Raw genomic sequence first — 25145 nt, forward strand, 5'->3', positions numbered from 1 at the left:
CCCTCCTGCCTTATTTTTTCTCCATCTTTAGTATCCTGTGAAAATTTTGAGTGAAATACTTTTTGGATCCCTAGGGCTTGGGGAAGTTTATCTTTTTAGGGCTGTTGGAAAGACAAGAGCATTTTGGAGTGGTTTGGTAGCAATTTGTGGTCTCTTTTTGCTTTTCTTGGCAGTAGGACCTGCTTTCCCTGGCAGGGCTCTGCCCGGATGTGCTGTTGAGGCCCAGCATTTTAAGAAGAACATCTCAATGGCTGAGGTTTTTAAGGCTCACTTCACGTTTGTATTCCAATTCACCGAGTGTTTATCCAGAAGCTTGTGGACCAGACACGACGGAGAGCTTTGTCAACAAAGAAAAAAAAAAAAGCAGATAAAATTAGAGAATAGCTTTCTCGGGTGAAGAATAATTTTAGAGATTGAATTCTCAGAGGAAAAAAAAAAAAACAGTGTTATATTCCTGAACTTATGGTTTCTAGGAAAAGATAACTCCAAACAAAAGAGAAAGAAAGAACGTTATTAATTCTTATTTAGAAAGGGGACAGGGTGTTACAAATAAAACAGTATCCAGGTGCTAATAAATGAAACCTCCAAGTGAATTAGGACCCTTCTAATTTACTGTTTTTACCCAAAGACATAATTCAGCCTTTGATTTAAAAAGAATATATATCTGAATCTAGAATCTCAACTTGGAAGTAAATTACCTGGTAGCTATCTTTCCCTTTCTCTTAATAAGGAAAATAACTTCATAAGAAAAATACTTTTGGGATTTGATAACAAAGTCTCTCTCAGAATTATTAAGTGATTTCATAAAAGAAATGAATACAGATATTAGAACCAGAATCACAACACTGGATCTTCTGAGGTCACGAGAGCCTAGCTTTGGTCCTTGATTTGGTCCTTTAGCCAAATCATTCAGCATTTAACCACAGTGAGGTGTCATCAAGCAACGAAATCTCCCACAAAGATAAAAAAATTCTCTCCATCCTTTTGACCATCATAAAGACCTCACTACTGAACACTGTCCCAGCAGAACAAAGGGAAAGGAAATATGCATAACTGGCATTCTTTGCCATGATTAGAAGGAACTGGGGGTAGAAATGGAAATACCAGCAATCACTCTCAAAAAGTATTTCTGCTTTATACGGAATCGAGCTACTAAAAAAGAGACAGTCACTCTAATTCAAAATTGTATGGTTTTTATCCTGGGCATAAAGAATTTGCGCCAACACTGACATTTACCCTCAAGCCATCTCCTAGAAGAAGATGCTGACATCTAGGAATGATAAACCAGGAACTCACGATTCACCTTTTTCCATTGTGTCCTTTCCTCTTTCATCTTTGCGAAGTAAATGGAATGAATTCACACTCCTTCCATTAGAATTCATCAGGCAATAAGTGTAGCTAACAAATGTTTTAGTCTTCCTGAGCCTTCTACTTAATGGTGGAAACCGTCTACTAGGTGGCTTCTGCCTGAAGAATGGATTATATTTCGACCAAGTTCTCAGTCTGAATTGAGATTTCTCTGAAGTGACATCTCTTTTCTCTTCAGCATAGAGAGTCAGGTAAAAATAGAACTCCCTTACTTCTCTTCTGCTAATGTGTGTTAACAAGAAAAGAGTGAATGAACTCAACTTGTATCTTACTGCTCCAAACACCCCTGAGAGGGATGATTCCCTTTATTTTCTATTCAGTGACCACACTGGACAGATAGAGCTACAGGCAGGCTCATCTGTAGCTGTACTGTGTTGTTGGATCCGAAGTGTTACCACTATTATCACTTCTGAGTGATGACAGCATGGCAGCCAGGAGGCTGACATAATAAAGATGACAATAGCTATCACTGTGTGCCAGGAACTGTGCTAGTGCTTTATGTGACATCACCTCCTTTAGTTCTCCTCTGAGCCCGGTGGATGGGGTCATTGCTAGTCCCATCAATACCCAGAAGGTTAAGTGACTTACGTTCATTCAAAACGAAAAGAGGGAAAGATGGATTCCCTTTGAAACTCACTGCTCCAAATGTGGTTGAGATGAATGGCTCCCAGGTCAGTCTAATTCTGAAGGCCATGTTATAACTTCTACAGAGACCACCTTTGCATTCTTTTTTTCTTTTTAATTAACATCTTTATTGGAGTATAATTGCTTTACAATGGTGTGTTAGTTGCTGCTGTATAACAAAGTGAATCAGCTATATGTGTACATATATCCCCATATCTCCTCCCTCTTGCGTCTCCCTCCCACCCTCCCTATCCCACCCCTCTAGGTGGTCACAAAGCACCAAGCTGATCTCCCTGTGCTATGTGGCTGCTTCCCACCAGCTATCTATTTTACATTTGGTAGTGTATATATGTCCATGCCACTCTCTCACTTCGTCCCAGTTTACCCTTCCCCCTCCCCGTGTCCTCAAGTCCATTCTCTATGTCTGCATCTCTATTCCTGTCCTGCCCCTAGGTTCTTCAGAACCTTTTTTTTTTAGATTCCAGATATATGTGTTAGCATACAGTATTTGTTTTTCTCTTTCTGACTTCACTCTGTATGACAGACTCTAGGTCCATTTACCTCACTACAAATAACTCAATTCTTTTTATGACTGAGTAATATTCCATTGTATATATGTGCCACATCTTCTTTATCCATTCATCTGTGGATGGACACTTAGGTTGCTTCCATGCCCTGGCTATTGTAAATAGAGCTGCAGTGAACATTGTGGTACATGACTCTTTCTGAATTATGGTTTTCTCAGGGTATATGCCCAGTAGTGGGATTGCTGGGTCATATAATAGTTCTATTTTTAGTTTTTTAAGGAACCTCCATACTGTTCTCCATAGTGGCTGTATCAATTTACATTCCCACCAACAGTGCAAGAGGGTTCCCTTTTCTCCACACCCTCTCCAGCATTTATTGTTTCTAGATTTTTTGATGATGGCCATTCTGACCGGTGTGAGGTGATACTTCATTGTAGTTTTGATTTGCATTTCTCTAATGATTAGTGATGTTGAGCATCCTTTCATGTGTTTGTTCGCCATCTGTATGTCCTCTTTGGAGAAATGTCTATTTAGGTCTTCTTCCCATTCTTGGATTGGGTTGTTTGTTTTTTTGATATTGAGCTGCATGAGCTGCTTGTATATTTTGGAGATTAATCCTTTGTCAGTTGCTTCACTTGCAAGTATTTTCTCCCATCCTGAGGGTTGTCTTTTTGTCTTCTTTATGGTTTCCTTTGCTGTGCAAAAGCTTTTAAGTTTAATTAGGTCCCATTTGTTTATTTTTGTTTTTATTTCCATTTCTCTAGGAGGTGGATCAAAAAGGATCTTGCTGTGATTTATGTCATAGAGTGTTCTGCCTATGTTTTCCTCTAAGAGTTTGATAGTGTCTGGCCTTACATTTAGGTCTTTAGTCCATTTTGAGTTTATTTTTATGTATGGTGTTAGGGAGTGTTCTAAAAATATGGAACGCTTCACGAATTTGCATGTCATCCTTGCGCAGGGGCCATGCTAACCTTCCCTGTATCGTTCCAATTTTAGTACATGTGCTGCCAAAGCAAGCACACACCTTTGTATTCTTAATACAATGATCTGGGGCTGCTGCTGTGAAGATTCTCCTCCCGCCAGTTATCACCCTAAACTCCCTTCTTTTTCTAAAACCTTTTCATTTTCAATTTAGTTTCTCCAACGTCTCTCTCAGATGCTCTTGGCTTCAGGGCCGGTGCTGTGAGAGAATATTCTTTCCTCTAAAATAGAACACTGTACGAGGATTTCCATTCATGGTTTTCATTCATACTAAAAATAGCTCACAGTTTTGAAAAATTAGCATACTCATGTTAATTGTCTTGATGAAAGGGCCTCCAGCATCCTCTCCGTTTTATTTATTTCTTAAAAACCTTAAGGTGTTTATTTTATAGTCTTAATGATCAAGCCGAAGTTTCAAAAGACAGATCCAGACATGCTGCTCTTTCTCTGGGTCACTTGCTCCTGATAAACTTTGGACATTGAGACATTTCTCCTCTGTTGTCATCAGGAAGGGGAATGGGCTTATTTAACAGCCTTTTATGGGAAAACAGTGTAGGGCTTTTTTTCTCTTTCTATATTAGGAGTCCTCCCACCCCCCAATCGGAGATGCGATAACCAATCTCAAGCAATCTGAAGGAAAAGCAAGACGGGGAATGAATTCCTTAGAAGAGCAAATAAGAGGAGGGGACGCTTTTATCCCTTCTTTGGCTCAACTAAGCTCCTATTACGATTGGAGAAGAGCACTGAGAATTATAGGATTTAGGACTGGAACCTTTGAGGCCATCTGGTGATTTCTTCCATGGTATAAATATACCGTCTTCTAATCTGTAGCAAATGGTCTGGCTGAGTCCTCTCTGCTAGAAGATCCTCCGTGGTGGAGAGGACCCTGCATGGGGGCAACCTGTTCCGGTAATGATGACATTATTATTGCTATGGGTTGCATAGCAGAGAGGTTAAAAGCAAGGTTCTGCAGGAAGGCTGCCTGATCTCCAACACCAGTTTTGCCCCAGCTTCATTTGTTGGTCCTGCAGATTCCTTCTCCGACTGTCTCCATCCTGCTCTGTTCCTCGGGAGGTTGAACTACATGGTCTGCATATGAGTTGTGCCAATGTGCTCTCTTGCCCTCTGCTTCCAGCTTTGGCCAACAGGCAGCCCCGCAGGGGAGAGAACAGGAGGGAAGTAGGGGTCAAGTTATTTACTCCCAGGCCCCCTTCCAGCAGGTCGCTATGGCAACAACATCTCGGTTAATGTCAGCTGGAACTGAGCGCTCCCTCTGGGTTCAGGTTAGGGTGGGTAATGGTGCCCCACTGTTACAGTCTGTGGGCTCTGCACTATCCCTTAGAGTTTCCCTACATCCTTCCCATACCCTTCTAAATAGTCTCTTTGTTAAACTTTGCACAACGTACTTAATTTGAACATGCCATCTTTTTCTAGCTGGGACCTTGACTGACACAACCACTCAGTAACTGTGTAATGCTGGGCAAATTCTGTAACCTCTCTTGGACTCAGTTTTCTCCTCTGTAAAATGGGGGTAATAATAATAATATACACTGTAGAAGGTCATCTTAAGAATCAAATGAGATAATATATATATTAAGATACTTTGAACACACAGTTAGGACTCAGCAAACGCTAGGGTAATACTCCAACATAGTCTCCAACTGGGACCATGAAGTCCGAGCCTAAACACTACCTTAATTCAACCGTGGTAAGTCACTTCTCACAGCTCAGGTTAAGCCTTAAGTCAACCAGCAATAAGGCAGAAAAGAAAAAAATCCTTCAGAGTAAAAACTAACTTTGAAAAAAAAAAAAGAAAACTAACTTTGAACATCCCTTACGTCACCTATCAGAGGACAGTACAGTCAAGTTTTTGGTATTCAGTCCTGCATTGTAGTTTTTATTCCTGCTAAGTCTGAGAACCTGTGGGCAAGACTTAAGAAAGGTAAATCAGCATGCAAATGTGAGAGCATCCCACCCCTTCTGCTTTTGCCATAACCATGGAATCCCTAGAGGAGACTGAGAGATGCTAGAAAATTCGAAAGTGTTCTTACTGGCTTGTAGGGTTGACCTCGTTCTGTTCTCATATCAGGGCTTTATCGACTTAATGTTGGCTGGGAGATTTGTATAGTTTGTTGTGAAGATAGAAAGGAGTTAATGGGGTTACACTTTAGGTGGCTTGAGGGGAGGCTAGATTTTCACATGGGCTCAGTGGGAAATTAAACGGGGTGTGTGCTGCTGTTCCCACAAGTCCAGGATGACCCTTTCTTGAGCACTTAAGGTGCCAGGCTCAGAGCTAAGCACTTCCTACATGTTAGTTATCCCATTTTAACCTCACGGCAACCACGAGGTGGTATTATTATGTTCTCTGGTTTTGAGATGAGGAAGCTGAACACCTCAAGTGCCCAGCCTAAGAATACAGTCTAATTGACGCCAGGGGCAGTATTTGATGCGTGTCTGCCTGACCCAGAGCTGAGTTTGGACCTGGCACCGAGGCAGTGTGGGAGTGTGGCTTACCCTCAGTGTTCGTATATGTGCAAACCGAGAAGAAAACTCCATGTTTTATAGCTTTTCATGTTAGTTGTCCACAATAGCACACACGTGTTTGCCTGGATAGATTTTTAAATGCCCTGTATTTGGCGAGAGGAGGGTCAACCTGGTATCTTCCTATTGTCTTTGCAAAGGCTAAACACACCAATCTGCTTCAAGTACTCCCCAGGGCCATGTTTCTGGACCCCTTTCCATCTTTTTGAATCATCTCTAGTCCAGTGGTTCCCGATGCTGGCTGCATAGTAGGGGAGATTTCACCTGGGGAAGTTAAAAAAAAAAAAACCCTGAGTCAGGGCCCTTCTCCAAATCTCTGGAAGGGGCCCTAGCATTATTGTTTCTAAAAAGCTCCCTCAGTACATTTTAATGGGCAGTCCATATTGAAAAGCACTCCTCCAATTTGCTTAAAAAATGAAGAATTAGTGGGAATGTTGGCAGGACCCTCTGGAGCAAGGAAAAAGAATCAGTTCCTTCTAGTTAATGATTATTATCCAGAATTAGCTGTGGCAAATTCCACATGATTTAATAGGCCTCATCTCCAAGGGCAGCTGAATGAAAATGTCTCTCAAGTATAAGATGGGTGTCAAGGTTCCCAAACATAGTCGTTTGCAGGAAAGGTGGCAAAGTGGAGCCGCTTCTGTCTAATCTGGCCATGCTTGTTGGTTCACTGAATTCTCCCAGGTCCTGAACACTGAAAATATAATTAAGACTGTTTTTCAATTGGATGGTTTAAAAAGTGAAATCAGCTCCATTTCCTTTTCTCTGGTCTTCTACTTAACTCTGTTTCTGTACCATCAGGTGTGTTGCCCTTGGCAGTGAGGGCTAAGGAAGGTGCGGCTCCGCCCTCCCCACCTGTGTGCAGATACCGAGGAATCCTGATGGAGGTCTTCCTTTGTGCTCATTGTAAAGGGGGTTGAGGTCGTGCTGCTGGGATCATTAATGTCTAGAGAGATGCCCATGGCTTTGTTTTCCAGCTGCCACCTCGGCAGAAAGGGCAGCAAAATCCCTAAATTATAAAGAGAAAATGAGACTGTACATATTCTGCACTTGACAACTTCACATACAAAGTCACACACCCACTCTTGACAGGACTAGAGAGAAGGCAGTACCAAGCATCACACGAAGGTTCAGGAAGGTAGTTTTTCATCTACAAATTATTATAAATCACAACTAAACTTTAAAAAAGAAAATGCACAATTAGAGGTGATATGAAGGGTCCTAGGATAGATACGATATAGGTCTGGTTAATCTAATGGGGCACACAGGAAAGAGAGAGAGAGAAGGAGGGAAGGGGAGAGATGGAGGAAGATGTTTGGATTCAGATTTTGGGAAGGGAGGTGAAAGGAGGAGGTGAGCAGAAACATTTTAAAACCTTCTATTTAGTTCTTTTCTCTTTTTCTTGTTATTTCTCTAATCTGCCTATTCACCCTTGGATATTGTGCTCAAGAAACTATCCTCCAAGGAACCTCAGATTAAACTGAACAATTTTTGAGGGTTTACTGGGCGCCAGACTCTAGTTAAGAGCTTTGCGTATCTTTTACATTTCATTTCGATTTCTTAGCTATGCGAGTATGGGAATGGTACTCCCGTTTTGCAGATGGGATGAAGAGCAGTTGAGGACTTTCCTCACAGATTATTCCACTGGAAGGTGAACTCAAGCTCTCAGATACCAGCGTCGGGCATTTAACCACGAAGCGTCCCCGCTGAGTCTCCAGCTCCCCTGGCACGGTCCCCGGGATGAACTCCGCGAGTTTCCACGTGGCCCGCTTCATTCGATCTTCGGAAAGGGGTCAGCACAGCCACGGGGCTGGAGAGCTCCTCTCCCGGGGAATAAGACTAGACAGGCGGCGACTGAGGACACTACGGGCGTCCCAGACCCCCTCCCGGAGGAGCCTGGAAAATTCCAAGGGGCAGGCTTGCACCGCAGATATCTCTCGGGCGCGTTGACACTTTGCAAATCTCTCTCAAGAGAGCCCGTTTAATTCTCACCGCGGCCCTGCAAAGGGGGTTATTTTGGTCCCATTTTCCAGAAGAGGAAATTGAGGCCTGCCCTCCCGGGGTGGGTGTCTGTAGGTGTCTGCCTCTTCCTAGAGATAATAAAATCTGCACGGATTTTGTCTTTATTATGCAAAGCCGGCGTGGAGGCTCGGACCCTCCCTTGACAGAGCCCATCTGTCTCTGCGCGCCGCCCCCGGGGCACAGAAGCCTAAGGCAAGCGGAGCAGAGTGGGTGAAAACGCGTCCCCACCACTTGCCTCGCCGTCTCATCGCGCCTTCCCCTACAGCGCCCCGGAGGCCGACCTCCCTTGGCTTAAAAAAAAAACCCCAAAAAGCTACATCCTCCCCAGCACCCGCCCGCCGCCCCAGGGAGTTGCATTAATATTAATCCCGATGCATAATTGAAGGCCGGAGATTTACTCGGGCCGTAGCGGGGGAGGGCGCGCAACTGGGCTGTATTTCGGCCGCGCCACTCGTGTTTTGGCCGCTTGGGTTCCGCGGGGCCTGGTACCCAGGACGTGGGGGGGTGGGGTGGGTGTACCGTCTGTGAGGATGAGCTTGGGAGTGAAGTGAGCCGGAGCGAGTGTGCCAAGGAGTGAGGCGGGGTGCTGGGGGCTGCTCCAGGGAGGCGGGGATGGAGGGGCATCCCAGGTCTCCGCGACGTGGCTTGTGCTTCGCCCAGCGCGGGGTGACCCCGGGCCACGCGGGCTTGAGGGGAAACAATAGAGACTCCTTAGATCCTGGGCTCCTGCCACGGACGGCCCAGGCCTTCCCGGGAGACCAGCGGGGCTTCTTTGCTTATTTGGCTAATTTATGGCGAGAGGCTGGGGGTAGGGATGGCAGAGGAGGGACGGCGTCTGGAGACGGGGGCCGAGGGGGCGGCAGTTAAAGGAGTCTCCTGAGGCGGCGGCGCTGGTGATGTCAGCTCTCGACGAAAATAGAGAGGGATCGCCTGCAAATCCCCCGCTCCGGCGGGGCTAAACCTTGCAATCCCTCCCCGACCGGCGCGGAGCCAGGGCGCAGCGGCCTCCACCGCCTCCCCCGGCGCGCACACACACCCACACACCCGCGCACGCACGCACACACTCCCCTGCACACCCACGGCACACGCACTCGCCGCCCTCCCCTGTCACCGTCCTCCGAGCCCGCGCTCCGCCACTCGCCCCGCGGCGAGCCCCACAGCAAATACAGGTGGCAGCGGCGGCACGTCGTCCCTGCGCGCACTCCCGCAGCCCGGGGGACGGCGCTCTCTCGAGGAAGCCACCCTCCGAGGTCACCGCAACGCCCCCCGAGCGCCCAGCCAAGCCCTAGCGAGGCCGGCGGAGGGAGCGCGGTGCCGAGCGGAGACGAGGCTTAGCTCCGGCTGGAGCCTCTTGCGCCCGCTGAGGCGCTAAAGGGCTTACCCAGGAGGGGGGTGGAAGGGCGGGGAGAGGCTCCCCCTTAAATACCGCGCTCGGCCACCCTCGCGCGCTCACCCCGGCACCCGCTCACTTCTCGCCCGTCGCTGCCGGATTGTGCCGAAGAGGAGGGGGCGTTCCCCAGGCCATGGCATCCACAGAAGGGTGAGGGGCTTTTTCTCTGTACCCGCAGCGAAGCGGGGGGCGCGCGCGGTGTGGTGTCCGCCTATCCGGGATGGGAACAGAGAGACGCCGGCGCCGGGCCTCGGAGACGGTGGCAGAGCGATGGCCTGGCTGGGGGTGGGACGGTAGGATGGTGGTGGTGGGGGGAATTGATTTTCTTTCGAGAAGCTTGCTGCTTAACCCTTTGAAGATGCGAGAGACGGAGAATTGCTTTATTTTAATTAAAAAGGTTCGGTGGAGGTGTGAAAAAGAGTGACGAAAAATCCTGTTGAGGTTACTTTTGAGATTTGAAAACAATAAGGGATTGGGCACAGTAAGAGCGGCAGACATTGCTGAGGGAAGCAGCACTTGGAGCGCGGCGCCGGTTGTATGGTGGGGACCGGCCGGGAATGAATGAGCTGGGACCCAGGCCGGGGCGGGGCGAAGACCAGCGCGCGCCGTCTTGAATGTCAGATTTGCAGAGTCGCGGAGTAGATACCCGGCCTGCTCCGATCTCTTCTTGTCCCTGGATGGCGGAATCTCCCTGGCCAGTGTTAAGGAAAAGTGGAAAAGATTTGGGTGCTTCCCGGGAAGAGGCAGGAACATCAGTGGCTTTGGGCAGGGACAGGAGTCCCCAAACTCCAGCGGAGCGTTGACCTCCCCCCCCCCCCCATTCTGCCCGCTGTCTTGGAGTTGTCTCCTGCCTCCCGAGGCTGCAGTTGGATGGAGAATGATCCCAGTGATAAATAAAGGGAGTGTCTTTAGCAAGAGGGAGATGGGGCTGCAAGAATCCCTTGAACACTCGTACCTCAAAGGAAGTGTCCAGAACAACGTCCCTGGACCAGTATCTCCCAGGAAACTTTCCCGGCTCGGTAGAGTCTGAGTAGGAATGAAAGACTGGTTGGGGAACTCAGCCCTTTGGTTAATTCACAAAAGTGCACTAGATACTTGCAAGAGACCATTGGATCCATGTTAAGTGGAAAGCAAATATCAGAGGCTCCTCTGAGCACAGGTGGAAGGTCCTTGGTGCTGGAGCTTCCCAGGGCTTCTGCCTAATAAATTTTACCAACTCTGCAGGCTTGTTTTGGGGGAATAGGTCTCTAAGTAGGAGTATAGAGCGGCTCCAAAGTTAGATCTCTAGACTTCAACCTCGAGCGAAGGGCAAATATTTCTAAAACTGTCTCTCTGTGTCCAAGAGAAGGAACTCATCCCTTTTCTGGCCCCTGGAGTCCTTCCAAAGAGGGGCTAGCACCTTGTGGTTGCATGAGATTTCTCCTCTTTTTGTCCTAATGTTTCAGCAGTGTGGACCTTTTTGATTATTAGTTCTCCAAAGAGATGCTCCAGGAAGATGCTTGTGTACAAGGAGGGCGGTACATTGTGCTAACACAGATCTCTAGAATTAAATATTCAGAGCTCATATGTCTCAACCCCAGTGTCTTTGCCTGTTTAATGAAATAGTCTTTCATATTAGAAAAGATATAAAGGCATTTCTGGCTGCCTTAAGGTCCCTTCTAGATGTGTCCCTGCTTGTAAAGGCTAGGTTGAAAACATCTGTGAAAGAGATTGATGATGGCAGTCTTTCAAATCCTGCATCCTTATTTCGATGGCCAGATAGTAAAGGGAGAGGTTAAGACAACAACAAAAATCCCCAAATTAAGTGTGTTTATCTCACCTGTGTCCTAAATGAGACCTGCCCAATGATGACTCTATATTTGATTTAAATATAGAGCAGAAGTGATTCACATTCGATTAATTAATGTCGTATTATACACTCTGCATAGTCAGGAAAAGATTGGTCAAAGGAATTTGCATTTAGGAGAGGAAAGAATTGAGAACATTTGAAAGGCTGGGAAACAAATACAGAAAGAGCATGACACATTGTCACTTCAGAGCAGTTACTGATGAGCAGGTGACATTCTCAGAAGCCCTGGTCTTTCCTTTTTTCTTCTCTTCCTTTCTTCCATCTTTTCTTCCAGGTGCATTTACTCAGTACTTGTTGGGTAGACCTCACATGCTAGGCACTCTAGGGGGCTACAAAGACACAAGAGTTTGATTAGTAAATTGTTCACATGGTTTAGTGAGATTCTCTCGCCTCTTCTGATGTCTTTGGTTAATGTGCCTGACAGAGGGATGTTCGCTAAGAATCCTCAAGCTGGTTGCCTTTGTTAGCCTGTGTCTTCTAACAACGTTGAAACGTTTCCTTGAGACATGCATTGCTGAGAAGGAAGCAAAAATAACTATTTAGAGTCTTATGCTTTCAATGTATGTATTTTCCAATTTTTTTTTTTTTTTTTTTTTTTTGTGGTACGCGGGCCTCTCACTGCTGTGGCCTCTCCCGCTGTGGAGCACAGGCTCCGGACACGCAGGCTCAGCGGCCATGGCTCACGGGCCCAGCCGCTCCGCGGCATGTGGGATCTTCCCGGACCGGGGCACGAACCCGTGTCCCCTGCATCGGCAGGCGGACTCTCAACCACTGCGCCACCAGGGAAGCCCCAACGTATGTATTTTCAGTTCAACTCTGTTTGATCCAGAACGTTTGGGGAATGGAAGAGTGTGGCAAACTGGCCATTCTGGTCACCATTTATTTGGTGATGTAGTTACAGTCAACGGCATATGCTGATTACCAATTTTGAAAGAATTATTAGAAGCAATAGTGACATCTTATGTTTGTTTAGCACTTCACTTTCAAAGCTCATTTGTGTACATCGTCACATTTGATTCTTCCAGTAACTGTGAAGTAGGCGGTCCAATGAGGATGGATTTTAAGAATAAACTGATATAGAATGTAATGTCATCTTTCCCAAAAGATTCCAGGACTTGGCCGAACTTTGGAGTTATCGTCTGGAAATGTCAATTATCCTGGAAGAGTGTGCTAGGCGTGTCTGGAGCAGGAGATTACCAGCCTTCTCTCAAAACTTCGGCATACACTGTGCAAATTGCCTTGTGGAATATTCTTATTATCAGCCTGTGCACTTGGTCATTGCCTTTGCAAAGCATGCTCGAACATGGTCTGGTTATTTGAGGTTTCTGATGACTTGGAATCGGGATTATTAGCATCCAGCTTCTAGAAAACTCAACAGTGGACCCTTTGGTAGTTCCCAGGCCCTGAGAGGTATTTTCCTGCAAAGCAACGTCTAATTTGATAGTTGAGCATTCTGTTTTTCTGAGTCCTCAGACACAGCTAGAATTATGGTTTTGGCCCCTGATCCAAATTGGAAAGAGGTTATCAGTAGTTGGTGGCAGACGGGCTAGTGTCCATTATAGACTGAATTATGTTGGAGCATTCAGATGCTGTAGAGGCAGGCATTTTAGAGCTACGTTCTGGGGGTGGGAGACAGCTAGGTCACCATGTGTGTCACAGGTCCAAGGCGATCTATCTTCTGATAAGCTCCCAGGAGCCAAGGGGTCAGAGCGAAAGCCAAGTGTGAGGGCTTGGGTTTCAATTTGACTTAGAAAGCCAGCGAAACAGAAAACTGCTGACGGCAGAAAAACCCCACAAGAGAGACCACTGGATGTATTATTTCAAGCAAACAAAAGCAAAACGTAACGATTGCTTTCTCCCGCCCCCCCTTGGGAATGAGGTTGAGGTCAGCTGGAGGAAGATCCCACGGAATAGACTTATCAGGAAGGGAATGGAGGGCATGGGGTTTGGGGTCCAGAGGAGGTTGGTTGCACGTTGCGTGCCTCAGGCTTCACTGCAGTTTTCATTTCTCATTTTCAAGAATATAAAAATCAGCCTCCTTGGGTAAAATAAAGATGAGTGAAACTCAAATGAGAAAGCCATGTCATGTTTACTAACATGGCCTCTTGTGAGTGACTGAAAGCTTAATTCTCACGAAATAATTGCTAAATCCAAATGAAGCTTGTGACGTGGAAGAGCCGAGATGTTAAAAACCAAAAGGCATCAGAAAAAAAAAACCCAAAAGGCAGTTCTGCCCATAAGTTTCAATGGCCACTTCTTTTCTTCTTTAATGCAACACAATGAGGGGCTGTCTCCTCAGGCTTCAGATTTCAGGGAATTGTCGGACAGGGAAACGTCTTTAAGTGATGGTGGTGCTTTGGCTGCAGAAACGAGCATTGTTTAACAGCAAAGTGTGAGATTTCTGGGTCATTGTGCCATAAATCATACAGATCCAGGATTGCAAAACTGACAGTTTGAAGCTCAACACAGGTTGATTTCAATGGAAATCTCATCTCCCCATCCTCTTCCATGGCTGTGTCACACAATGCCCAGATGTCTGGTTTTCCCCCTTTCAAAGGCAAACTCAATTGTTTTCCATACTGATTCTTTCCCCCTTGGGACTGCCTTGCCTCTTGGAACGAACGGCATCTACTCATTTCGGTCACCTGCTATACTTATTTTCACCGAATCAGACACCCATCATTTAAAATCTTCTAGCAACAGTAGGCAAAAGAGTCATTCTCAAGATGAAATTTCAGTTTTGTTTGCATTTTCACAACGTGTCCTGGAAGTCTGAAAAAGCTAACAAGTGCCACACACCGCCTTGCTTGCTGTCTTCTCTCCCATGCCCTTAACAGCTTGTTGGGGGCCAGCAGAATGTTTCATAGCAAGGGTTTTAGTATCCAGATTACGGCAAATCTCTTTATTTACCAGATCCTGAGCTTGCTGTCTCCTCCCTCTGCCCGCCCCTCCCCCCTCCCCTCACCAAGGGCCAAGTCCTTGGAATGAATTAATTAAAGGAGTGTTTAAAAATATCTCATTGCTCCATCTCCACGTGCTCTGTCGTTGATTGGAGGCAGATGGGCTGCATATTTGTCAGTAGAATAGAGAAGGACTAGCATCTCGTTATAAATCTGTCTGGTTGGCATCAGATGGTGGCAGAAAGACAATGGGCCAGCCATATTAAAGGAGAGTAAAGACAAGGGGAGATCCTTAAACTTTAAAAAAGAACACCTCATTCTCTTAGTGCTCGGTTTTTTGTTTTTAATTTCAGTGGTTGTTTTCCAACAGTGTTGATGTTTATTTGCTTATCTTTCATTCGTGTATCTGTTTAATTTCTCGCGGCTGTCTGCTGAACGGCCGTCTGGTGTTCTTGGCCATCTTCGCGGCTGCTTTGGGTTATGGACTCATTGAGCAAGGACTGTCCTTTAAAAATGGAATGAACTCTGTTTTGGCAGTTGGATATGTCAATCTGGGTCTCTCTGAGATAGGTGGTGGTCCGTGTTAAAGACCTTGAACCAAGTCCCTGGGGGAAAGGGGGGGGAGACAACTTCCACCTACACTTACACACCCTGTATATTAGAGGCTTCATTTAAACCCTCGAGAGGACTTTCTTCTGTTACATTCGGTCAGGCGTGCCATCTGTCACTCGCTCTTTGTAATCTGGCATAGAACTCTCCATCACGTGCTCCTGCCATCCTGACTTCCCAGCCGCTGTGCTTGAAGGATCACCGAGCTGGTGGCCAAGTTGGAAGTGGGGTGAGGCCTGTCTGCTTCCCAAGCTCTGCTCTTCCCACAACACCAGACTCGAGGTGTTGGCAGCCTGTGGACTGTATGTGGGCCACAGACATATATGTTTTGCCTCACACAGGAATTTGAAAACATTTGAATTATTTGCGTATATTTAAAAAGATTTCACCTAAAAAAAATCCTGATTCTGGCTTCTCTTAAACATTGGGAAATCGGATGACAAAGGACCTGCCCTGTTGTCTTGGTACCATTTATTGAATGCTTACAGCCCTACCATTTTTTAAGCACTTTGCATGTATTAATTGATTTAATCCCCACAAAAATGTGATGCACAGGGACTCTTATTATCCCCATATTATAGGTGTGAAAACTGAGACACAGAAAGATTAAGTAAATTGCTCGAGGTTTCACAGCTAGTGAGTGGCAAAGCCGGGCCTTAAACTCAGGCAGCTTGTCTCTGGGACCCATGGCCCTAACCACAGGCTATACCTGCAAGGTGGTGGGCGAGTCAGCTGGGGCTGAAGCGTGGCTGTCCCCTGAGACAGGGCATGTGCCTTCCAGGTTGGGCGCAGTCTTTTCTGAGACCAGTCGCTCATGCTACCTGCCTGACCCCTTACCTTTCTAAGGCAGCCATTGAGAGAGTAAGAGCTTGGGTTCCATCTTCTCAGGGTATGCCACTGCTTAGCAGTTGTGCCTACTTTTTCCTGTTGTTAAACACTACCTTCTTGTTATCCCTTTTAACTTTGTTCTTAATGAAGCGTTCCTTTGTAAATTATTGGTTGTCAGGACACCAATAGCATTGTCTTATCCAGATGCAGTGCTTTGAAACAGCCCAGGGCATGACCACACGGGTCCAACCCTTTGGAATCTTGAGCCTTGGACATGCACTTCTTAGTGGTAAATGTAGTGGAGTATTTAGCAGGCCCTGGAATTTATTCTTATGTGATTTTCAAGCCTGGCTGTTTAGGGCTGTGACTTAACTTACCCACTTTCCTAAAGCAGCTACTAGTCCTACCTCTTTAGGAGGAGGGCTGTTGTTGTTGTTGTTTGCAACATATGCAAACAGTGATGGCCGGGGAGCCTTTTAGATTGAGGAAAAATCATTCAGAGGCTGTATTTCTGTGTATTTTTAAGAGTGGCACAGTTTGCTGATCATCCAGTAGGTGGCAGTAAATGTCAGTACTTTGTCCAGACTGGGGGTTTGACTCCCTTTGGTTCTTAGGGAATCACAATTCCTACAGCATCCCGTTCTCTTTTGTTTCAAAAGTGTCTCCACCAGATATATCATTTAGTATTTGTGAGATGATTGTCATATATCAACAATGTTTATAGATATCACCATAAACAAACATAAATAGGACCATTTGTTTGAACTTATTCCAAGTCTGTGTGACTATACATATATGATTTCATTAAGTCCTTATGAACTCTTATGGAATTAACCCATTAACTCTTATGGAATATTATGCTCATTTTACACATGGAGAAACTGAAGCTTCAAGATATTTTGATTTTATGATGTTATTGGGTGTCTGGGGTTTTTTTTTTTTTTTTTGGTCATCTAATTCTACTGTTTCATATTATCCACATTTTGTAATTAATTCATATGTCTTTAAAATTTCACGAGCCCTCCCTTTGTTCATTTGTTTGATTTTGCCCCAGTGGGTGTCTCCAATCACTTTGATCCAAGGTAGCAAGATAGCCAAGCGTTCCTGCAAAAACAGATAATAAAGAATTCAAGAGGCAATGCACAAGAAGGACAGCAATGGTTACGGAAAGAAGTTAACTTACCTTTGAATGGAGGTGTGACATTCAGAAGAAAATGCCACCATTAAAAAAAGTGAGACTTAAGTATAAGCAACAGAGAATGATGGTCAGACCAAGGTTGTAGACATTAGTTTGGAGAATTTGAAATAGAAGAAGCAGTTGCAGTGCATGAAGGGAGATAAGGTAAAAGAAAACAGATAAAAGAAGGAAAGCATTCTTGTCTATTACGTATCAGACAAGGTCAACTGCTGCAGACGAAATTGTATTTTTGTTTTTATCTCAGTCTTTACTTAAAAGGACAGTTGTGATGTGATAATCAGCTTCGTTAGGGAAGTGGACAGAAGTCCACCTGAACAAAGCACAATTAGATCAACTTGTCTAGGGGTGAAATGGAAGCGTATCAGCTGACAACACTCATCTCAGACAAGCGAAACGTTTCCGGGTTCAGCTATTACATTTTATACTGAAATGCAGCATATGGTCTAGAAAAAGTGTCAAAAATAAATACTGGACTAATTTCTAAGAAGAGAATAGAGTGTAATGGAATTATAAACTGAATCTATTCTCCTAGTGTTTTTCTGGGATTCCAAGTCATCAATCAGCAGACATTAGTAAAACCATCATAGACTAGAGGCGCTGAAGGGATCATTGATTTTTCCATCATGATTAATTGTTAACATTTCAATGAAGAACTAATCATTTATAGGCGTTTCTTAGTCTGAGAAGATTCAAATTTGGAGTCTTTTCAGGATATTGATACATTGGGGTTGAGGCATTGTTGCTGGTCGCTCCTGGGAAACACTTTGAGATGGAGACCTGTGTGCATGAAATTTATTGGGGGGGAGCTCCCAGCATAAATCCCCGTGGAAGAGAGCAGGGAGCAAGGGTGGGCAGAGGGAGAAGTTGAAACAGTACAACAAAGTGCTCAGTCCATCCCTCAAGAAGTTCTGGTGCAGAACGGTCCTGAATTGAGAGAAAAGAGGCCTTCTACTATTACGTCAACCAGCCCCTGGATCAGGGCTGTGCTCAGGCAGTGGGCCTGGCCCTGGGTGAATACACAGCAAGGCCTTAGAGGGGGATATAGTTGGTAAACGTTGTCACTTATCAACAGTCCCAGCAGTTGGAGGGATAAATCCCTACATCCTTAAGTGGGGGAAAGGAGGCCAGGGGAGCAGACCACACCATCCACTATCGACTCCAGATTCAAATGTTTGAGAGAGTATAAATTAATGGGTTCCGTTGCTTTCCATCTGAATATCCAGGCCTCCACAAAGCTATCATCTGTAATAAAATACTGTACCTTAAAAGGAGTGTGCAGTTGTGGGGCAGGGAGGGAAGGTGGATTCTGGTGGGCAAGGCTGGGGAGAATTAGCGGACATCGCCTGCCTCAGTTTTAGCTGTGACCCACACAGCCCCGAAAGACAGATGACTGAGCCCTTCTCTTCACTCCAGACCTTCCAAAGGTGTCTGGTCCAGCGGGAGGCTGGTTATCTCAAACTGCTGCCTAAGAAAGGGGAATCAGCTCTAGGGAATGGAGGGGCCAGAAAGAGCCATGGATAAATATCCTGGGAACCAGTGTTCACAGCAGCTGTTTCTATATTCCTACCAGTGTGGTTTTCCATGGAGTCCTTACCTTGAGAAAAGGGGGGCAGTGAACTGGGTCACCCCTTTCTGGAATATCCACTGCATTGTTCTGTTGATTCAAGTCATGCATTCTGTCAACCTCGGGCCCAAGTTGCTTGTATGTTGACTGTTCTCTGCTCTATTCCCTTGGTAAATAGTAAGATGTGTTCAGAGACGAAAGAACACTTCTGTACATAATCCAAGGCCTTGCAGATTATACCTCTGTGGGTAGTTTCCCTTGTTTTCTCACAGCAGGTGTGACCTGGTCTGCTTTGAGACCAGGACATTGATTATCAATGTGTTTGTGGTTTTTTGTTTTTGTTTTTGCGGTACGCGGGCCTGTCACTGTTGTGGTCTCTCCCGTTGCGGAGCACAGGCTCCGGAGCGCAGGCTCAGCGGCCATGGCTCACGGGCCCAGCCGCTCCGCGGCATGTGGGATCTTCCCGGACCGGGGCATGAACCCATGTCCCCTGCATCGGCAGGCGGACTCTCAACCACTGCGCCACCAGGGAAGCCCTGGACTCATTCTTGATCCCCATTCTCTTGGCTCTGCATTCTCTTTGGATCACTTCTTGGGCCTTTGCACACCACGTGTATACTTATAACTTTCAAATGTATATTTCTATCCCAGACCTATTCTCCAAGCTCCAGATTCCTATACTCTACCACCTAATAGACATCTTCATTTGTGCAACACACAGACATGTTGAAATGACTGTGGTGCAATGGAAATCGTGATTTTTAAAAAGTTTTTATTTTATATTGGAGTACAGTTGATTTACAATGTTGTGTTAGTTTCAGGCATACAGCAAAGTGATTTAATTGTACATATACATATAGCTATTCTTTTTCTGATTCTTTTCCCATATAGGTTATTACAGAGTATTGAGTAGTTTCTCTAGAGATTCAAAGCCACAAATGTAGGTGTTACCCCTGTTGTTTTCTCTTCTGTCAGCCCCAACCTATACGCTTTCTCAGTTCTGCCTCTAAAATGTCCCTAAGTCTGGCCTTTTCCCTCCACTGCCATGGCCATCACATCAGCCCAGACAACTGTCATCGCTCCAGTGGAAGCTTCACGGCTTCCTAACTTTGAGTTCTTCAAATACCCCATGCTCTCGCCCACCTCAGGGCCCATTCCCTTTGTCTGGACCACTTCCTACCCACCACCTGCCACCATTCAGCTGGCTGGCACTCTCTTATCCTGGAACATCCTTTAGTTCTTAGCTTGAACGACATTTCCCGGAGAACTCTTCTCTCATCATTCCACTGAAAATAAGTCTCCTTTCTTAGTACTACACCATTCCTCCTTTTTTCCTTTCTTCATAGCATCAGTTACAATTTTAAAATATTTCATTTATTTATCTTCTTATTTGTATCTACCTCCCTCACCAGAATGTAAGCACTCTGAGGGCTGGTTCATCATGGCTTCCCCCAGGATCCTAATGACCGTGCACTCAGTAAGCGTTTATTGATTGAATATTCACCCACCTCAGCCTAGGGACATAGGGAAGGCTTCTCAGGAGAGGTGACATTTGGGCTGAGCCTTTTCCAGGGACTTTGTCCCCATTACACTTATTACAGCACTTCATTATAACAGAGGGTGCTAAGTGTTTTCTTGTCTGTCTGAACCATCGCCATCCTGAGATCTCTCTGAGTATCAGGACTACATTCATTTCTTTTTTTTTTAAAATAAATTTATTTATTTTTGGCTGCGTTGGGTCTTCCTTGCTGCACGCGGGCTTTCTCTAGTTGCGGCCAGTAGGAGCTGCTCTTCGTCGCGGTGCGCAGGCTTCTCACTGCGGTGGCTTCTCTTGTCGCGGAGCACGGGCTTAGTTGCTCTGCGGCATGTGGGACCTTCCTGGACCAGGGATCGAACCCGTGTCCCCTGCATTGGCAGGCGGATTCTTAACCACTGCGCCACCAGGGAAGTCCCTCCATTCATTTCTTTGTGCCCCAATTTATTATCATTATCACAATGCATGTAGTAATTGAATTGTAATCTCTTTGGGAAAGAGACATGCAAAGGCATAGAGAGGGCAGGAAAGGGAGGGTTTTAAGGGGGTAGCAGGACCAAAGTTGAAAAAAACATGTTCTTTTGCTTGTTGGGACAAGTCCTCCCTGGTGGTCAGTTGAACTTCCCTGTCTTGCAGTCAGTAACCAGCCTTTTCACTGCAAAGTGTTGATGGGTTCAAGTAGGTTACAAGAATAATTAGTTGGGCAGCAGCTCATCTTGTGAAGCCAAAATGTATTTGTCACAGTCAATCATGTTCCAGTGCTGTTGTCTGGGAATGATTACAAACTCACATAGCTGGTGTTATTTTAAAATGCAATAAAATGGAATCAGATAAGATTTTTTGAGCCCATCCGCCCCCCCCCCCATGCCCCCGCATCTTTCCTAAGACTGCCTGCTTCCCCTCAAAGGGATGTCTTTCTATTCCTTTTCCTTGTTCCTTGAGAAGGAAAACAAGAAGTTAGCATGCATTTGATATTCAGATGCAAGGAAGGATTTAAGTCAAAGATGGTGTTTAAATTACATCAGTGAATAAATCCAAGGCTCTACAGACAGTGCAATTGCTAGTGAAACTGATTTAGAAAAAGTTACCAGAAGCTGACAGCACTGTTGTCAAATTTGACGCTTTTTAACTTTTAAAGAGATTCTGAATGTATTTAATCATTCCCAATAGAGTTTTCTTCTCTGGTTTCCTATTGTGGTCGGGGGAAAAAAAGAGCCATGGGTCTAAAAATAATACGTCTTGCCTTTGGTTATATATGTTTTCTGGTAACATAAATAACAAAGTTTGATATTTCTATATTTCTTGAAGTGGAGTTCTTTTCTGGAGTTTTCCAGGGCCGGGACATGTTCAGGGGTATTTGTTGTGTCCCGGTGGGATAAGAAAATAAAAACTCTGCCCGGCGTGTTGTTTCTCGACTCTCAGGGAGAATTCTGTGATTGGATGAAGGGCCAGTTTATGGAACCCGCTTCCTGAGCCTTATGAGAAAGTCTTCAGCTGAAATATCCCTCCTCATCCTTATGGCGAATGCTAGATTCCTCCTAGAGTCAGAGCTAGGGCGTTCAAACTGCTGTTTTTGAGTTGAAAGGAGAATCAAAGTAGAGTCGCTGTGTTTTCTAGTCTCCTCTGACATAGAAGTCCTTGTTAGTTGGAGCACCCATGGGTCGTGTGTTTACTTTCTTTGCTTTCTCTCTCCCTCTGAAGACTCTCAGTGGGTTTCCAGGAAAGTAAACTCCAGATCTCCACACACAATCCCCACGTAATTAATTGTTCCGCAATCTAAAAGACCTACCGGGTTTGTCCAGAAAGGGGCAAGGTGGAGCCTCCCGGTGGCCAGCTGCAGGGCAAGGCTGATTTTCCTGCTGCCCTGAATCAAGAGTCAGAAGGCAACTGCCTCTGTCCCCAGGCCAGCACCAGCTGTTGCCTCGGTTTTTGAGAAGAGAAGCCCTTCCGCTTTGACTGTTTACATTCCAAGTGACCTGGAGTTGTTAAAACAACCAGGGGACCAGAGCTCTTGAGCCCAAGGCTACACCTGGGTCCACGGGACTGAGGTGGAGCGTGAGTTGACCGCAGTCGCCATTTACACCCTGGTCCTGGGTCCACGTTCTTGTCCTCGTCCTCCTGGATACTTCCTGAGAGTCATCAGCAGGGTTCGAACGAGATTTGCTGGTTCCAGAGCTTGGGTATGTCCAACCTGGGTTTAGTCTGGGTTATTGGCAGACTTTTTAAAATGAAGGGGCAACCCCGGGGCAGGAGAAAGGCCTTTAAAGGGGAGGAAACAGACGAGGGATTGAAAAGTACATTTGGAAAGGGTTGGAAAGGCCCCAGAATAAACAATTCAAGAATGGGAGCATGAAAACAGATATTCCTCTTTTCCAAATGACTAACCAGCCGCCCCAGAAGTCCAGCTTGTGTTCAACCCAATTGGAAGCAAGAAACGGAATTAAAATAGGCGTGAAAATGCTGTGTTTTTGTGACTGGGCTCACTCTTAGGAGGAGGCTGTAGAGGAGGAAGGGGCTTAGCCCTGTGTCCATATGTTGGTTGAAAGAGGACTCTCCTCTCCACCTTTGACTGAGCTGCCCAGGCCAGCCAGCGAGGTGGAGATGTTCCCGAGTTCTCAAGCCGCAGGAAAATCAGGCTTCTGTGCAGCTGTAACTTTCGTGTCTAGTCAAGGGGGCATTTAACATTAACCTTTGAGTTTCTCATGTCATAGAAGCGCAGGGTATTTACTGAATAAATAAATGAAAGCAGTCGAAAAGCTCACTGGATGAGTTCTTTGGTGCAAGAATTCCTGAGCCCTCCTTCAAGAGAACCTTGGATTATCTGAGTTTATTGATTATAAACATAGGAACACAGGGAAGCAGGGCTTGCTTCGTGGGCACGCGACGGGCAGTCACACAGGGCTCAGAAGGGGCCTGTCTTTGGTTTAATGCTCTGCAGTTGCCATCTTGAAATTCTTAATAACAGAGGCTTTGGGTTTTTCTTTTTTGCACTGGGCCCAACAAATGACGAGGCCAGTGCTGTAGGGAAGCCACACAGAACAGGCCAGTGTGAAATACTGCTATTAGTGGTGACGGTGACCATGAAGAAGATGATAACTGTGAGAATATCTGACCTCTTGCAGTGCACTAGACTATTTCATAATGAGATATTTTGCATAAAACAGCTTCTGGGGGACAGTGTTGTACAGTGGTTGAAAGGATGTGTTTTATACTCGGACCCAAGCCAAATTTCCTTACTAACGGTATGACTCCAGGGAAGTTAGTTATCCTCTCTGAGACTCGATTTATTTATCTGCTAAATAGGGACAATATCACCCACCCGATAGGGTTTTGGAAAGGATTAAGGCAGGATGTGAGTGCCTGGGACACGGAGGACACCCTGTAATGATGACTGTCTTTCTATATCTTGGAATAGCCTTACTGTGTTGCTTTTAGCCTCCTGAACTTAGGTGGGGTTATCCCTCAGTCTCCTAACTTTGCAAATTAGGTTGTTAACACTCGGTGCATACCCACGGTTATGTTTGCTAATTCTTTCTCGAGAGCCCCAGGTGATAAGATTAGAAAGTAGGTCCTAGACTTCTTTGATCTTGTGGTGGTATTTGCACTAGTGAAGGTCTGTTTGAAGATTTTTCTTTTCTTGTACTTTTAACCCTTGAACTATTTTTACTCATAACACATCTGACTCAAAATGAATGGTACCTTTTCCACCACACTCTGATACCAGCTGGGTGTCCTACCATTCAATTCAGTTCTGACACTGTCTACCTGGAGTTAGCGTCAGATCCCACAAGTTAAGGGCTCAGTCCCACAAGGCTGCCCCCGCCCACTGTAGATGCCTGTCGCAAGCCCAGGTTGTGCTTCTGATGGACAGGCTGTAAATTCAGGGGGTTCCCACAACCCCCTCGTCAGGTTTGATAATGCCCCAGAATGACTCACAGCACGCAGGGAAACACTTTACTTATGTTTCCCAGTTTATTATAAAGGATACAAGTCAAGAACAGCCAATGGAAGTGATGCACAGGTCAAGGTACGGGGGAGGGAGTTTGGTGCCCTCTCTGGGCAGACCTTGATGTGTTTACAGCCTGGAAGCTCTAGAAGGCATCCTTTAGGAATCTCCATGGGGGTTTCATGATGTTCCATGATGGATTAAATCACCGGCCATTGGTTATGAACTCAATCTCCAGCTCCTCTCCCCTCCCCCAGGGTGTCGAGGGTGAGAGGGCTGAAAGTTCCAACCCTCTAATGCCTCGGTCTTTTTGGAGACAGCCACCAGCCCGAAGCTACCAAGGGATGGGGCCCCTAGCCACCACTCATCAAATTAGCCTACAAAAGATGCTCTTATTGCCCTGGAGACTCCTACAGTTTAGGGAGCTATGTGCCTTCCAGAAACCAGGGACAAAGACCAAATATTTATTTTTTTAATTTTATCACAGTCCTATAATAGGAAGGTCTCCCCAAGCGAGAAGCATCCTTCTCCCTGCTCATTCATTTGTTCTGAAACTGTCTAAAGATAAGATGAATTGTTTCAGGAGATGCTGGGCAGGGAGATGGGGCAGAAGGTGTCTTCAGGCCTAGGTCAGACGACCATCAGGCAGGGGCACCACGGAGGGTAGCCAAGCCTTGGAAAGAGAGGTGGGCTAGATGACTGTTGTTTCCTGTAACACTGAGGGTCTGGGATTTCCTCTCTGTCAAGTCACCCTCATCAGCTCCAACAACTGGTGGTTCAAGATTTCCAACACATTAAACCGCCTTAAAGCATCTCATGGGTGTTTGATTGGTAATCGCCTTGTAGATGATGAAAAACATGTGACGGAATGTTACTCTTTTATCAGGTGAGCTGGTATACGGGGTCAAAGGGACCTCTGTGTGCCGTAGAAAAGAATGCTTGTATCTCCCAAATAAAACATAAAATATAATATGCAGCTGGGCACTAAAATATTACTATAGGATTATTTTCAAGGGAAATCAAATAGAAAGACTTCTGGGTTTTTCCTTTTTCCCTTTTCTTTTTAATGTTACCTCTGTTCAACTCTTGTGGGACTCGGACTTTTCAGGGATGTTCTGTATCATTTGTGGCAGGCATAAGCCATCTTAAGACATTATTCTGGAAGGGTGGAGAGTTTATCTACAACAAATTTATTTATTATACGTGAAATCCATACTGGTTAGACACAAACAAGATAAAAAAAACCCATAATACCTATTATCTC

The 25145-nt window shown here is 45.6% G+C and overlaps 1 protein-coding gene and 1 non-coding gene across 2 annotated transcripts in view; one reads left to right on the forward strand and one right to left on the reverse strand.

Moving 5' to 3' along the window:
• Positions 1-3432: 3432 nt before the first annotated feature.
• Positions 3433-3539, reverse strand: LOC117199022 (U6 spliceosomal RNA). Its single transcript, XR_004480206.1, has one exon. It is a non-coding gene; the product is annotated as a U6 spliceosomal RNA (small nuclear RNA).
• Positions 3540-8958: 5419 nt separating this feature from the next.
• Positions 8959-25145, forward strand: part of SLC1A2 (solute carrier family 1 member 2) — a 150312-nt gene continuing 134125 nt past the window's right edge. The window contains exon 1 of the mRNA XM_004264008.3: positions 8959-9603. Coding sequence (XP_004264056.2) covers positions 9587-9603 — 17 coding nt within the window. The 5' untranslated portion in view covers positions 8959-9586. The remainder of the gene's footprint in view (positions 9604-25145) is intronic.

This window comes from Orcinus orca, chromosome 8 (assembly GCF_937001465.1).
Source record: "Orcinus orca chromosome 8, mOrcOrc1.1, whole genome shotgun sequence".
Taxonomy (NCBI): Eukaryota; Metazoa; Chordata; class Mammalia; order Artiodactyla; family Delphinidae; genus Orcinus; species Orcinus orca.